The following is a 14,734-nucleotide window of genomic DNA, read 5'->3' on the forward strand; positions in this document are numbered from 1 at the left end:
TATTAAGAAAGCGATATGGAAGGTACAATATTAGCCTATACCCTTAATGATGAAAGCAATGCTATCTATCCATCTGTTCATCTATCTATCTCTGTATGGCTATGATGTTATTTGGAGGTTCAGCTGACACACTCTCACAGAACGTTGATCGATCCTCTTTAAATCCTGAGCGCTGTGACCCCAGCAGTACAAAGTATAAGGGTACGCTGCCCCTGATCGAACACGCAATCTGTCTCAGCTCTCTCTCACTTCGGGGAGCGCCACTCTTTGAGCCCTCCCTGTCTCCGTTTCCTCCTACACTCTTACAGCAGATGAACAACTCGAACAGCATCATTTGTCCCTTGTAACGTTTTCTCTATTCAAACACCCCAACCCCCCTTCTTTCGAGTGTAGAGAGAGGGAAGGCGAGAGAGAGAGAGAGAGAGAGAGAGAGAGAGAGAGGAGAGGAGAGGAGGGAGAGAGAGAGAGGATCCTTGGCACAGAATCTAAACCTTTAAATCTATTCTGATATGACTACCGCCTGGCTGCTGAGGACCATTCTTGCCTAACCGAGCCTCTATCCAAAAGGATTATCTAATGGTTGTTTGTTTGTGTTGCTGACCACACTGTCGGGAGGGTGCTGGGAATAAGGATCGCTTGGAACAGAGCTGGATAAGGCACAGTGGGATTCAACATGATCTCCTTGTGGAGGTGGCATGGACCCGCTGCTATGCCTCGCTGGGGATTTTGTTGGCTTTTACTCGGGTTGTGGAGGTTCTCTGCCGCCTGCCCTTCTTCATGTACCTGCGGCAGCTCACGGATCACATGCACCGAGCAGGATCGAGGGATTATAGCATTCCCGGTATTAAGTTCAGCGGCTGAAATGGAAAATATTACTGACATGTAAGTATGAATAAATATTCTGTGTTCTGTAAAATACCTGCTATATTAAACTGAGGGGCGGGGATATATTGGGGTGCCTCGCTCATCTTTGTAAAGGGGAGATTACGCTACGTACTCCAATAGCGGCTTTAGTCGGTTGTGTTTAGGAATGGTTTATATGACAGGGCTGCGTTCTTTTAAATACATAATACATGATGGAATTTTGATCCAATATGGGGGAAAGACAGAAAAAAAGGCATTGCCATTAATTACAAAGACAAGTGGCAACTGTATCATGGCAGTTGCTTAGGCAGATGCTTTTAAAATAATCCGTAATATGAGAACTTGCACATGTCTAAAGCAGTGCATCAAAGTGCAGGTTAACTTAGATGGACCTCGGTCTTAAAAGCTCATGGATGATTTGATTTGCACTCGCTCGCCAGAGACTCCACAACTGATGTCATTAAACTGGGAGACTTTCTTACAGCAATTAGAAGGATGCAGTAAGATTTGAGGGAAAAAAACCCCTCATATTTAAGATTTTTAGATAGAACGGTAATTTCAAGGTGAATCACATCTACAGATGATAATAATTTCTGAACACGTGTTTGTATTTTGGAAATGTCAAGGACGGTGGCGAAAAGCGTATTGGTGCGTGCGTGCGTTGTGTAAACCGCAGGCAATTAATTAACCTATCGGTGTAGAAAAATGATTAGAAATTATTTCTAAAATAATGTATGTGTCCACCTGCGGATCCGCCCCCTTTTTCCGCCCACCTTGCGTAAGTGACCCTTGTGGCGGTACTGTTGCTGAAATGATTGTTTAAATCTAACCATTCTACCCAGCAAAAGTCATATTATTTTCCGTTGCAAAGCATAGACATTAAGTATAAAAATAACGCAGCGTCGTCGGAGTACTACCGAAGTCGACAAATGACGAGATACATTTAACATGAATTTCACCGATCATGAAATTATTAAAAACGCATTAGCTGAACAAGGCCTGAGGATTTCGAATAAGTTTGAAAATCTAATGCCTTCTGAAAGCATTTAGGTATTGTGCGTATTAAATATAAGATATTCTAGGTATACTAAATATTAATAAAAATCGACATTAGTTTTTATGAGAAGATTAAGAGTCACAAAATGAAGTAAATTTACATGAACATAATAATAATACTAATGGTATCTAATACTCATAATTTATTTTCTGCCATATATTATATATGACATATAATTTAATATTGCCCTTTCACAGAAAGAACTACTATAAGAACTGTGCAAAGGAAACAAAAAAAATATTTTAAATAGTAAAAGATAACAACATGGATTGAGGAGTAATTGTGGTAATTCCGTTATGCTGTAACATTGTGACAACATCAGCTTTAATATAATTCATGTAGCCATATACTGTAGAATATTTAGTGAGCAGCATACAAATTGATACATTTTGTCTAAGAATTTCATCCTAAGTTGTTATACTGATAAGTAAGGCTTTAGGCAAGAAAATACAAATAAATAAACTCCAGGTTTAGGATGAATTCCTTTAGAATTAAACTGGTTTAATTTATAACTCTAAAGCATGAAATAATTTTGCATTTAGTCTCAAAGATCGTTTTGCAGGCATAAAGACGCCCTTGGCCTAAAGAATTACATGTTGTTTCACTGGACTTTACATAGAAAAGAAAAATGGTTTTAAATCAGACACTTCAAGGTTTTTAAAAGACAGCCTTCCAGCCAACTCTTCCTGTGCTGAGTCATTTAATATGCATACAAATCCAGCCATTTTAACAAATATTATTATTGAATTTTAATATGTGGCTGCTAATACATTGAATGTAAGTTATTCAAATGTGATGTAATGTATTAACGTGCAACTGATCCTCAAAGTACCATTGTCAGTTATTTATTTTAAAGGTCCAGTCTTACGACGATGGACGTATTTGTTAAACATTTTTATTTATTTTTTTCTTTAGGTACAATATCATATTTTCAGCAAAGAGCAGAACATGGGCTGGTTGCCATAGTGAACAGAATAGGCCTTTTGAAATTTTACAGAATATCAGTCCTAATTGAAATAGAACATTTTAGAGTAATTCTATGTTAATAATTCAAGGAATTTGAAATAAATTGTAAATCTACACACAGTATGAAAGAAAAGCAAGCATAGATTTTAATATTTTGCATTGGCAATTTATTTTCTTTACAGAGTATAGTGCTGTTTCAGATCCCTTTAACACCCCAATTATATTTAAAATTATGGTTTTAGCTATAGAGAGTGATCCAATTGTCTATCTGTCCTCTTTTTGAATACATAATGTACTGATTGGTAATGTCTATGAAAACCAAGATTAAGAAATTCCCTGAATTATATTTAAATTATTGTGTTCAAAATCTGTATTGAAGCTAACAGTCATTTGCAAAACATGGGGCACTGTCTGCACTAATAATTTCTGGCAATGGGTTTTTAAACCCTTTAGATAAAATGCTTTTTGAATGCGTGGTTAGTCAGTGGAATTTATTACTGTGGACATTGGGGTTCTTTTGCACGCCTGACCCCCTGGAAGCTCTTTGACATTAGCACAGACTATGCCCCCATGATGTGGCCTCTTTTTACTTTGTGTTGCCCCTGCTGTGTACAATGGAAAGCTGGGGATAACTTATCTTTATGTCTGACAGGAAGATAGACCCCAGTTGATCATTTCTTCTAATAAATAACATCTCCCGTCTTCTGTTTTTTTCAATACTTTCTGAGATATTAAATGTATCCTAATAATTTTCTGTGCACACTTCTAGGTCTTGCACTAATGTAATAGTATGAAGCACTGATTAGCAAATGTATTGGTCTTTGAAGTACAATGTTGCTTCAAGCCATGTTTTGAGTCATTCATTGTGTGATAATTTCTATCAATTATACACCCATCTGTATTTTAAATTACTATTGCATAATATTAATTATAGAGTGGCATATTATTTAAACTTATTGTTGTATGCCTCTAATGCTAAAGCTAAATAGTAAGTGCCAAACTGTCCTTGCCATTACCACAACTGTGGAAGTTGTGTCTGCATGTTTTTCATTTATTGACCACCACTTCCACCACTAAAGGGCATCATCATAAACACATAACACCATGCAAGGGAAATATATATCAATATAATGGGCTTACATTACAGGGTATACTGTAGTTACTCTGGAGTATAGTCTAGTATGGCATCTATTATTCCAAATTACAAACTATTAATCTATCCAATTGTTCATTTTCAACCCCAAAAACAAATAAACAAACAAAAAAATACAGAATAAGGCTAGGGCCAAAAACTACCATGTGTATACAATTAAAAACTGCAATTCTGAATTTCATTTTGAGTTCAACTTTAACTTCATGGGTCTTAATACATTCTTAAAAATAATGGTTCTGTGATAGCATTTTTATTGGGTTGTGTGGTTTCTCCTAGACTCATTACTTGAAAAAGCACAGTTCTTTCTGGGAAGGGCTCTCGGTGTATGAAGTTGGTTATTTGTGCTTTGAAAAACTTCCTAATATACAGAAAAAGAAAAAAAAAGAAATATTTAATGTATGGTGAGCTACCTATTAGATTAAGAAAACCTAAAATTAGAGTGTGCTGCTGTACGTATGCAGCAAGAGACCTTTTAAAATCATGACGTATTGGTATTTCACAATTCCGTTACCATCTATTCATGGTTATTAACTGTATGGAGCCTGTTATGGATATAAATAAATAGAGGTTCTTTCCGGAACCTTCATGTAGTTGGTCTTTTGGGAACCAAACATAGTTCCCTTATGGCACTGCTCTTCAGAACCACTCTGGCACCTTTATTTTTTAACAGTGTACAAAAATGGTTTGTATGGTTTGAAAATCACCCTTCGGACTTAATTCTTGTCAGTATAAAATGAGTTCTGTTAACAAAAGGAGGTTACTAAAACAATCTCTTTAAACACACACAAAAAAAAAGCTTTTAATAAAAATGGACTGAAATGAAGCTGAATTCTAAATGTGTTCTTTTAAGTAGAACAGTGAACTTGAATTATTCATTTATTTAATGTATACTAAATTAGTGAATTAATACAAAATCAGAATTTCAAATTTGTTGGTAATGTTATACATTTAATTGCTGCAAAGGTATAATTAAAAAATAATGTGTTTCAAATAAAAAATTCTAATGTCTTATATAGATAGCATGTGCCTTTTTATAGGTTTATTCTGAAGATCTATTATGAAATAGCAAATATACAGGCAACTGTGCTCATTTTGATCAATGTACAAGTTATATAAGATACTACAGTATATAATTAGCCAATCAGTAACTTGCATTTCTGTAATGGAGACTTTGGGTGCTTTGACTATGGAGTTTGCAGGATGTCTCTGTGTTCAGAAAGGATTCCTCTGGCCACTCTTTCTTCCCATTGACTTACTAGAAGACTGGTGACTGTTGGTCTGGTGTGAGTTAGGGTGGGTTTTTATACAAGTAGTTATTGAGTTCTGCCAGGTCTGCTTCCTGGACAGTTTATGTCACCCAGCAGCCTCCTCTACAAGCAGGGGGAGATGACCCAAAATTGTAAAGTTGTATGGAGTGGGGAATCTAAATAGCCCTGTGCTTCTTCTTTATTTGAAACGCTAAATGTTCTTAACAGATTTCAAAATATACTACAAAACATTATTTATGCAGCAGCTTAATGAACTTTGAAGTTACTGATAGAAATAATATCTAAAAATAATTAGAGATTATTTTTAATAGCTTTTAAAATTTGAGTCTAAAAAGGAACTAATGCACAGAAATGCGCGTAGCATTAATCCTGTTTCTAAAGCATTGTGGCGTTTGTGTAGGGTGTAGGGCCTATAAGATGAAATGTAAAATTGCGCCAGCCCTCCCAGTCCAAATTTTTAAAACTGTTCTTACATCTGTTCAGTGCACATCCCTTTTTGTAAACGACAGTACTGTATTTCCAGTTAGTTTCTTTAACACCTTGCGCTATGAAACGACAAACCTTAACCAAAAGCTCTGAGATACCAAGAAAAAAAATAGTCAGGAAGAAGTTTAGACCCTCTCGCTATTTCGTTGTTCCGATGGAGATTGTAAAAGAATTGACGTGCAACATCCTCAGCTTTCCTGAAGTCTTCCGCGGTTCGCTGTTCACAGCTGTTGGCTCACACTTACAGTGGGAGCGCACGTTTATTTCACATTACTGTTTAGTTAACGCATTACTGGACTGGGACATATGAATAAGAGGAAAAGTGGCTTATATGATTAGAGTACAGATTTAGTCAGATCTCCGATTAACCTTTGTTTTATTGTTACTAAACAGATACATCGCAAATCAAAACAAGTTGCGAAACATCAGTGATATTGATATGGATGCATACATGAACCTCAGAAATCTGTAAGTATCAACATTTATAACGGTAACGATAAAGAAAATCACAGTGTATGTTTTTCTTGCTGTTAATGCATTCGCCTTCTTATTTATTTGTTTGTTTGTTTGTTTATTACAAAGAACTGTGGCAAATTCTGGACTGGAGTACGTGTCACGTTTTGCATTTCATAAAAACACGAAGCTGCAGTACATGTAAGTGATATTTAAAGTGATCAGTAATGCTTGTCAGTATTGTTCATGATCATATGTGGCGTTTGGGGAAAAACACCATTCAACATCAGGCATCCCCAACTGCAACACAACTGGCATTTAAATCTGTATGCACTTATTAAAATACAAACTCTTTATTAATAAATGTAAAAAAAAAATAATTTAAAAACCATTGGGCGCTTTAAACCAACATGATAAATTTCCAGTCATATTTATCTGGCATCTCAGAACAGACGTCTACAAATGTGTAATGTCTGTTACAGTGTTATTTTATTTTATTCTTTAACTTCAAACAGTGAAATTCTCTAGCAGTACCTTCAGCACTGATGTTGGCTATCGAAGATTTATCAAAATAAAGGCCATCTACTGGGTGCAGGCGAATGAACAGTCATTAAACTTATGGATTGCCTCAAAACGATAAATGGTATCATATCATTGATGTTAATCAATTTCTTTTTTCTTGCAGTAATCTAAAAAATAATAAACTTTCAACGTTATCCTGGAAGACATTTCGACATTTAAATCTGACTTACTTGTAAGTAGTCCAGTGTTTCTAATTATTTGCACATTTCTATTTAAGCAAATGGATGCATATTTAATGTTTTTCTTTATTAAACAAATAAAGTGCAATTACAATATTTTTTTTTTTTTTGCAACAATTGTAACATGCAGACTGCTTTGGCTGCTTAGGTCTGCTAAACTATGTTTTGTAGTAGTAACACTTGTTTAGATTTCCTTCTAATCTAATTATTAATTATTGATCTATGACAGCAAACCCCATTTTACAGTAGAATGATAGAATTGACATTTGCCTTAGTTATGTACTGTATTCTCATATAACAGTAAGATTAGTCATTAAAAAGAAAGCATTTTGGTTAAGTTAAAGACATTTACATGCAGCATTTTATGTTAGCATTAATTTGCTTGACAGATGATTTATTCAAATAATGTGTGTGTAAAATAAATATATAAACCTAATGTGACTCATATAATTTAAATATTGAAGAAAATTATTCAATCTTTTATTTTAGTGTAGTGGCAGGAAATCCATTTCGATGCTCATGTGATATTGAATGGCTGAAACTGTGGAAAGAGAGTGAAATTGCTGGTCTTGAGACTCAGGATTTGGTTTGCAAGGACAACAGTAACAAGAGGATACTACTTTATAATATGCGCATCCCAAAATGTGGTAAGTTCTTGAGATTCATTTTCAAAAGCAGTTTTATCATTTGCCTTTTTTACTGTGCTGTTTGAAACTTGTAGAATAAACATTAGACAGATCTAAAAAATTACTATGCTCTTTAAATGCCTATACTATTGCCTCAATTCCAAATAATAAGTACGACTGGCCTAAAATAGTTTTACTGGAAATGTGTATTACAAACTAATGAGCGTATTATTGACAGCAGTTGCTAAATTTGTATTCATTATTCAGCAAACACTCTTCAAACAATGTACACTACTATGAAAGTATATTAAAGTGAAACTAACGGATAAGCAATTTCTGCTGGATTTTTCTCATGCTGACATTTAATACGATGATAATTCTGTAGAGGAAAGTGGTCAGAGTTTCAGAATTTAGCACTCACTCACTGGAGGTGTTTACTAGCCTGCCATTTTTATCAACAAGCTTGCTCCCCAAAGTGTTTGTGGCCAGCAGGTTAAGTGTCTTTACATTAGCAACATGCTGGCAGCATCCCAATCTAGTGGATATGGCTTTTATGCAAGAGGTTTTTCCCAAGATAAATAATAATGATAGAGAGATAAAAAAAAATATATCTTGGTCAAGTAATTATGACTAGCATATTAAGTAATGGTGCCTTTTCTCAGAGGAAGTAGATATACTATAGCTGTTCAGAATTTAGACAGTGCTTAGTAATGATGTAGTTTTTGTATTGGAGATTTTTTTATTTAAAGGTTCAGTTTCATACATGTATTTTGTTTGGTAAGAATAAAATATAACGTGGTATTTAAATATAGTACTGTATAACACACCATTTTAAAAGTTAATTATTAGAATTAGAAATAATAGAACAATGATTTGCAATCTAAAACACTAACAAAATATAGTGTGTTTTATTAATATATATTAACATAGAAATCAACTGTGGGGAAAAGCATGTTGGTTGAACATGTAAGTAAAAATCCCACTGTATTCTGTACAATGGCAGGGCTGCAATTACTGCTACTACTCTGCATAACTGACTTTGAGGGCATTTGTAAGTGTTGGTAGTATTGAGTATTTTCAGGATCAACTGATTTGCAATTTGTTGAAATTACAAAGTAGTTACAAATTGGAGGAATGTAGAGAGTAAAAAAATGAACTCCTATACAATGAACTGGCAAACAATACATTCAAGTAGATACCATCCAGATACAATCTCATAGCCCATATCCCAAAAAAGTAAAAGTCACATGCTGTATGTAACAGATTTTACAATGTGTTTTTTCATTTCAGCCTGTGCATTAATTGCAGCATGATTTGATCTGATTTACTTATTCATAACACAAATACCTTGATTTGATTTGTTATCTGAATGTGCTTTGAGCTGTTCCACATTTCTCTTTATATTTCTCTCATTCGTGAATGTGAGAGTTCATAGGGGTTTTAAGAATTTAGCATTAAAATGTGTTGGAAATGTTCAGGTGGAGCTTTCACACTTGAGTACACAAGAGGAATGATTTCACCATATGAAGAGCTTAATCGTACACTTAATAGCTTGCATCTGAAAAAGTACAAAGTGTTGAAAGTACTGAATATTTTTAGTATCTATAAAACATCTGTGGTAATTCTAAATGAGAGTAATTTACTTTTAGAATATTGTGAAGTACATGTCTAAATGACAAAAAGAAAATAAAAGGATTGAGATGTAGTCTGTTGCTTGTATATCATCAGTTGGCCCGTATGTATATGTTCCATTTTAACTATGCTAGTCAAAATCAGTTCTGTTTAGTGACTGATCTGGGCTGCAGATGAGTGAAACAATATAAGCAGCTTATTGGCCTTTTGTCTGCTTAGGACAAGTGGTGCTTCACCTGTCACACGTAGGCTAAACAGTAAAATGTATTTGTGGTCAAAGAGGCTTCATTTGATCTGGTTGAAAACCTCAGCAAGTCAGCTATGTGAAAGACAGACAGATATGTCATCGGACCTGCATTTTTTTTTGGAAGCTGCTGATACTGATATATGAAAATGCTTGTCAGATCCAAAATTCAAAATGAATGGAAATGTGTTTAGTGTTACAGCTCCAAATTCACATTTCATTTGGCAGTTGTTGTGCAAACGCTTTGTTTGGTAAGACTTGCATATCTACAGTATATACATTTGTTTAGATATAGATAACCTAAAATGACTGCTTATCATAATTATGATTCTCAGTGCATGTTTGGTAGAAAGGTAACAGTTTATATGCCTTGTTTACTCCAACCTGAACTAACATATAGTTGTCTGCAAATGTATAAGAGAAACAGGAATAGGGAAGTAGTATAAGAAATAGTATAGTAGTATAGGAAAAACAGGGCCTAAAACAAAATGAAGGATTTCTGGTGGGGCAATAGACAGTTTGTATTCATACTTTTTGTTCTACTTTTTAGATATTTATTCAAGACTCTAAGAAGCAAAGTTTGGGAAGTGCTTCAACTATTTCTGGTCAATGACTAGTCAAATCTTTCAAAATAGAGAGAAAGTAGCATTGGCAAGTGTTTTCCTGCTAACAAACAGATGTACCATTAGTAATGGGGTGGGCAGTATATTAAAGTATGTTACATCCAAAGAGGTATCTGGAATTGGTTACTATGAATGTCTTTCATTGTGTATCCCTGTATTTTTTTACAAGCCAGATTTTAGAAACATGGAACATTTAGCTGAGTTCTGGCTTGTTTTGAGAAACTGTATCACTGAGCAGTCAGCTGTAGTGTTAACTAAATTACTAGCTGTGTGTGGTCTTTGGGACAAAAAACAACCCCTAGACTCGCTAGCAGTTTTAATATATTCGTGAACTTAGAGAGGCGTCCGCTAACTCTTAAGAATTACCTAGTGCAGAGGATGTGGACCTACCTGTGCTTGCTGCCCCACTGGCTTTCATAAGAAGACACTGGCAATACCATATCTTAGCCGTATCATTGGCATATGAGTCCTATTAATTTTTGTCTCGAGAAAATACCTCCAGATAGACAATGTTGTTAGTGAAAACTTCAAGCCTTGCCCTCCTTTGCTGAGGTGTTTCACTCTTATGTTCTTGAGCTGCAGCGTTTAGTACATTTCGACACTGTGTCTGTACCTCTGTGTCATTAGCAGGACGTTGCTGTTGCGATGGGGTGTTTTCTGCACCTAGAGCTTTCATAGTGAGAAGTGAGTTGCATGCAAGCGCCGAAAAAATTTAAAAGTGCATGCATTCTCCATCTAGTGGCTGTGGCTAAATGTGACCAGAGCGGACTGCTCCATACACACACAGACCTTTCGTTTATATATGTCTAACGGTGATAAAATACATCCAATTCATTTCTTGATCCCATTATTTTTATACAATAAAAATATGCCTACTTTATACACATTGTTATTTTCTAACCGACTTAATCCAGACCGGGGTTGCTGGGGCTGGAGCCTATCCCAGCTAACACAGGGCAAAGGATAAGAACAAACCCCGGATAGGGTGCCAGTCCATTGCAGGGTGAAAACACACACACCAAAGCCAGTTTAGTGTCGCCAATTCAATCAACCTGTATCTCTTGGGACAGTGGGAGGAAATCCATGAAAACATGGGAACAGCCTGCAGACTCCACACAGGGAGAACCCAGGGCGTGAACAACTGGCTACCACTCTGTTGCCGTGCTGCTCCACAACTTTATAGTGAGATATATAATTTTATTATGAAAGTTATATCATTTTAGAAAGACTCTTTACATCCGCAAATGTAACTTTAGTGTAAGAATTAAAACATTTTTTGAAATGTTCTGTAATATGCTATTTCCTTTTGTCAATATTTGTCAAGTGATCACAACATTATACCTTCCATAGTGCTTCATAATTGAAGAGTAAAATTATGCTTTTAAAGGCTGACTCTCACTAACATGCAGGAAATGTCTTCTTATATAATACGCTACTGTGGCTGTCCGTTTGTCTGTCCAAGATTTTAAATCACCTGTGGCTCGCAGGTTTGAACTATTGACCTGAAATTTGGTATGCATATACTAAGTGACATCTACTATCCGCTTTCAGGGTGATGATTGACCTCCAAGGTTATTCCTCTTTTTATTTTTATTTTATTTTATTATAGAATCAACTCTTGGCGTCGGTCAGTAAAGCGGCCATGCATCGCATGTGTATGGGCGCCGTTCTCATTCCCTACCATCTTCGGCGTCACTTCCCCTACCTCTTCATATCTTAAATCATTCTTGAGGCAGATTGAAGACTTAAGTGTCAGCTTAAGTGAAAAAGTAAGGAAAATGTACTAATTGCAAAATAAACACTGACTTAATCAGTTTTAATGCGAAAAGATGCCGACGAAAGAAGAGAAGTGGGCCACTAGGGTGGAGTAAAGAAGAGCTGGTCAGGAAGCAGCAGGTACATCAACCTCTTTGCAAACGAATGCTAACTGTACAGGAAAAGAGGATGAAAACTATGAATGCTCAAGTCAAGTGTATTCACTGCACATTATTGTACAGTGCGCCGTTACTGGCTTAGAGATATAATTTACCAAGTCTGACAATCTCTAAATGTGTGCAAGGGCATAGCCTATTCTGTGGGTTAGTACTTTCAGTGCTTCACTAACCTTTGTTCTTGAGCTTTCAAATGATATAAGGAAGAAAAGGAGCGGGGAGTTCAAGATACAATTTTCACAACAGCCAATTATCTGTTGCCCTTTCAGTTGTGCTAATACATAACTCATTGATGGCATGTGCGTACTTTTAAAAATACTTACTGATGTACACCACTGTAAATGCCTGGATTTATTAAAATAAACAGATGAGCAAGAACATGTAGTATTGCCAAAAAACTCACATTGTTCCTGGCATAGGATTATGGTAGTCTTGTTTTTTACTTCCCAACGACTAAACAAAGAAATGCCAAATACACGACAACTGAAAAATAGACATTGCGTCTCGGTTTTTTTGCTGATAAGCCCATGAAAGCAGTTGAAGCCAAACTGAAATTCCCCAGGTGTTTATAGTCTTACCTGTTTCTAAAGCGCATGTGCTGTGGGTCTACCTTCTATTCCCTGTACGAAACATGACTCCTGCCTCAACACCTCTACAGTTTACTTTCAGCCTTTGCTCACTCAAGCAATATTATGCCTATTGAATCTGGATTATGGAAACAGACATATCAAAAGTAATGCCTAATTTGGTCTGTTATGAATGTAAAGATATGTCTTAATTAGACATTTACAAGCACTACAGACAAGTGGTAATGCTGATTCATAAAATACACAATCTTTGTCATTTTAACAAATGTAAGGTGTAATAATTCTAACAATAATAATAATTAATTCATTTCAACAGGGAGTTGTGAAATGTATCTATTTCAGACCTAAAGCAAGCATAAATCATCAGATTAACTAGGATTTCAGTTAACTACACTAGCGTGCATCTGATGTATCATTTGTTGGAAACCAGCCACATAAATATTTAAGGTGTAACACTGAACTTATCTGGGTTAAGGTAATACAGTATTTACACATATTCTGCATATTAAAAGGTGTAAGATTTCTTATTTTTCTAAATTCAAAACATCAGATATTTCTAGCAACTGGCTTATAGTACTAGGGTGTTGTACCGTGTTAGCCATTATGGATGTAGTGAGAAGTCAAGCAAAATGACACCTTTTATTGGCTAACTAAAACCATTACAATATGCAAGCTTTCAAGGCAACTCAGGTCCTATCTTACATCTTGCCTGAAGAAGGGGCCTGAGTTGCCTCGAAAGCTTGAATATTGTAACCTTTCTAGTTAGCCAATAAAAGGTGTAATTTTGCTTGACTTCTCTTTACTGGTTTCAAATTTACAGAAGCATGATGGTGCAATTGTATGCCATAGATATTATGGCATGCCTTGAATATGATTGCCCTGAATGGGATATAGTGGACATAGAGAATGGATAGGGGTAGCACAATCGTGCAGTGGTTAGTACAGGTCAAGAAGACTGGTTTAAAATCCTTGTCTGCTCCCTGTCTGCACAGGTTTAGCCACTTTGGTAAACTGATAACAAAATAAAATGCTCCAGTTCGAGAGCAGTAGTATGTGTCAGTATGCTGTGCTGTGGATTGACTTCACAGCCACAGTTGATTCCTGTCTATTGTGCAAAGAAGCAGGGTAGGCTACAGATTCTTGTGACCCTACAAATGAATTAAATGGATTAGAGAACTGAACAGAAGTAGATACATAGTTTAGCTAACAAATTGTAAATTTATAAAAGTTGTGATAGTATTAAAGGGTCAGTAAATTGAACTATACCTGGCATAGTGACACTGGTCAGTGTTAGTGCCTTATGGACCTTATCACCCTTTATTGAAATGTATAGTTTATGCATAATCCACTATGTGGATTTCTCCTCTAGTTACCTTAGATAGATAGATAGATAGATAGATAGATAGATAGATAGATAGATAGATAGATAGATAGATACGAGGTGTGGCAGAAAAGTAATGAGACTGATTTTTTATTTACCAAAGTTTTTATTTTTTTCAAACATCAATGTTATCCTCTTCAAAGTAGTTCCTTGGGCAGCTACACACGATGGAGACGTTGTTCCCACTGTTGGTAGCAGCGCTGGAAGTCTTCAACCGGTATGGTCTTCAGCATGTCCGTTACACTCTTTTGGATGTTTTCTAAAGTCCCGAAATGACGTCCTTTGAGGACATTTTCAGTTTAGGAAAAGGAAAAGTCACACGGACTGAGGTCAGGTGAATAAGGGGCTGGGGAACCACAGGAATGCCTTTGAGGTCAAAAATTCTGTTATGGAGAGGGCAGTTTTCGGCACCATTTTGGCATGTGCAAATGTTCAGTCAAAATTTGATGAATGATAAATCTGTTCAAATTTAATTGTTCACTCAACATTCTTAATGTTAAACGACGGTCTGATCTCACAAGAGTGTTCATATGTTCGATGTTTTCATTGGTTTTCGAAGTTGAAGTCCTCCCTGAACGGTGTTCATCTTCAACGTGTTTTCTGGCTTCCAAAATGATTTGTGCCAGAGAAAAATTGAGCTCGGGATAAAGAATGTTCCCCATAGGCCTGTTTTAACTTTTCAAACGTCACACTTGCCGTTTA

At 35.8% G+C, this 14,734-nt stretch overlaps 1 protein-coding gene across 1 annotated transcript in view; it reads left to right on the forward strand.

Moving 5' to 3' along the window:
* Positions 1-325: 325 nt before the first annotated feature.
* The window catches only part of ntrk2a (neurotrophic tyrosine kinase, receptor, type 2a), a 245,226-nt gene continuing 230,817 nt past the window's right edge, over positions 326-14,734 (forward strand). Inside the window, exons 1-5 of the mRNA XM_039750595.1 lie at positions 326-882; positions 6,188-6,262; positions 6,377-6,448; positions 6,933-7,001; positions 7,498-7,655. Of these exons, the coding sequence (XP_039606529.1) occupies positions 674-882; positions 6,188-6,262; positions 6,377-6,448; positions 6,933-7,001; positions 7,498-7,655 (583 nt within the window). The 5' untranslated portion in view covers positions 326-673. The remainder of the gene's footprint in view (positions 883-6,187; positions 6,263-6,376; positions 6,449-6,932; positions 7,002-7,497; positions 7,656-14,734) is intronic.

This window comes from Polypterus senegalus, chromosome 4 (assembly GCF_016835505.1).
Source record: "Polypterus senegalus isolate Bchr_013 chromosome 4, ASM1683550v1, whole genome shotgun sequence".
NCBI lineage: Eukaryota > Metazoa > Chordata > Cladistia > Polypteriformes > Polypteridae > Polypterus > Polypterus senegalus.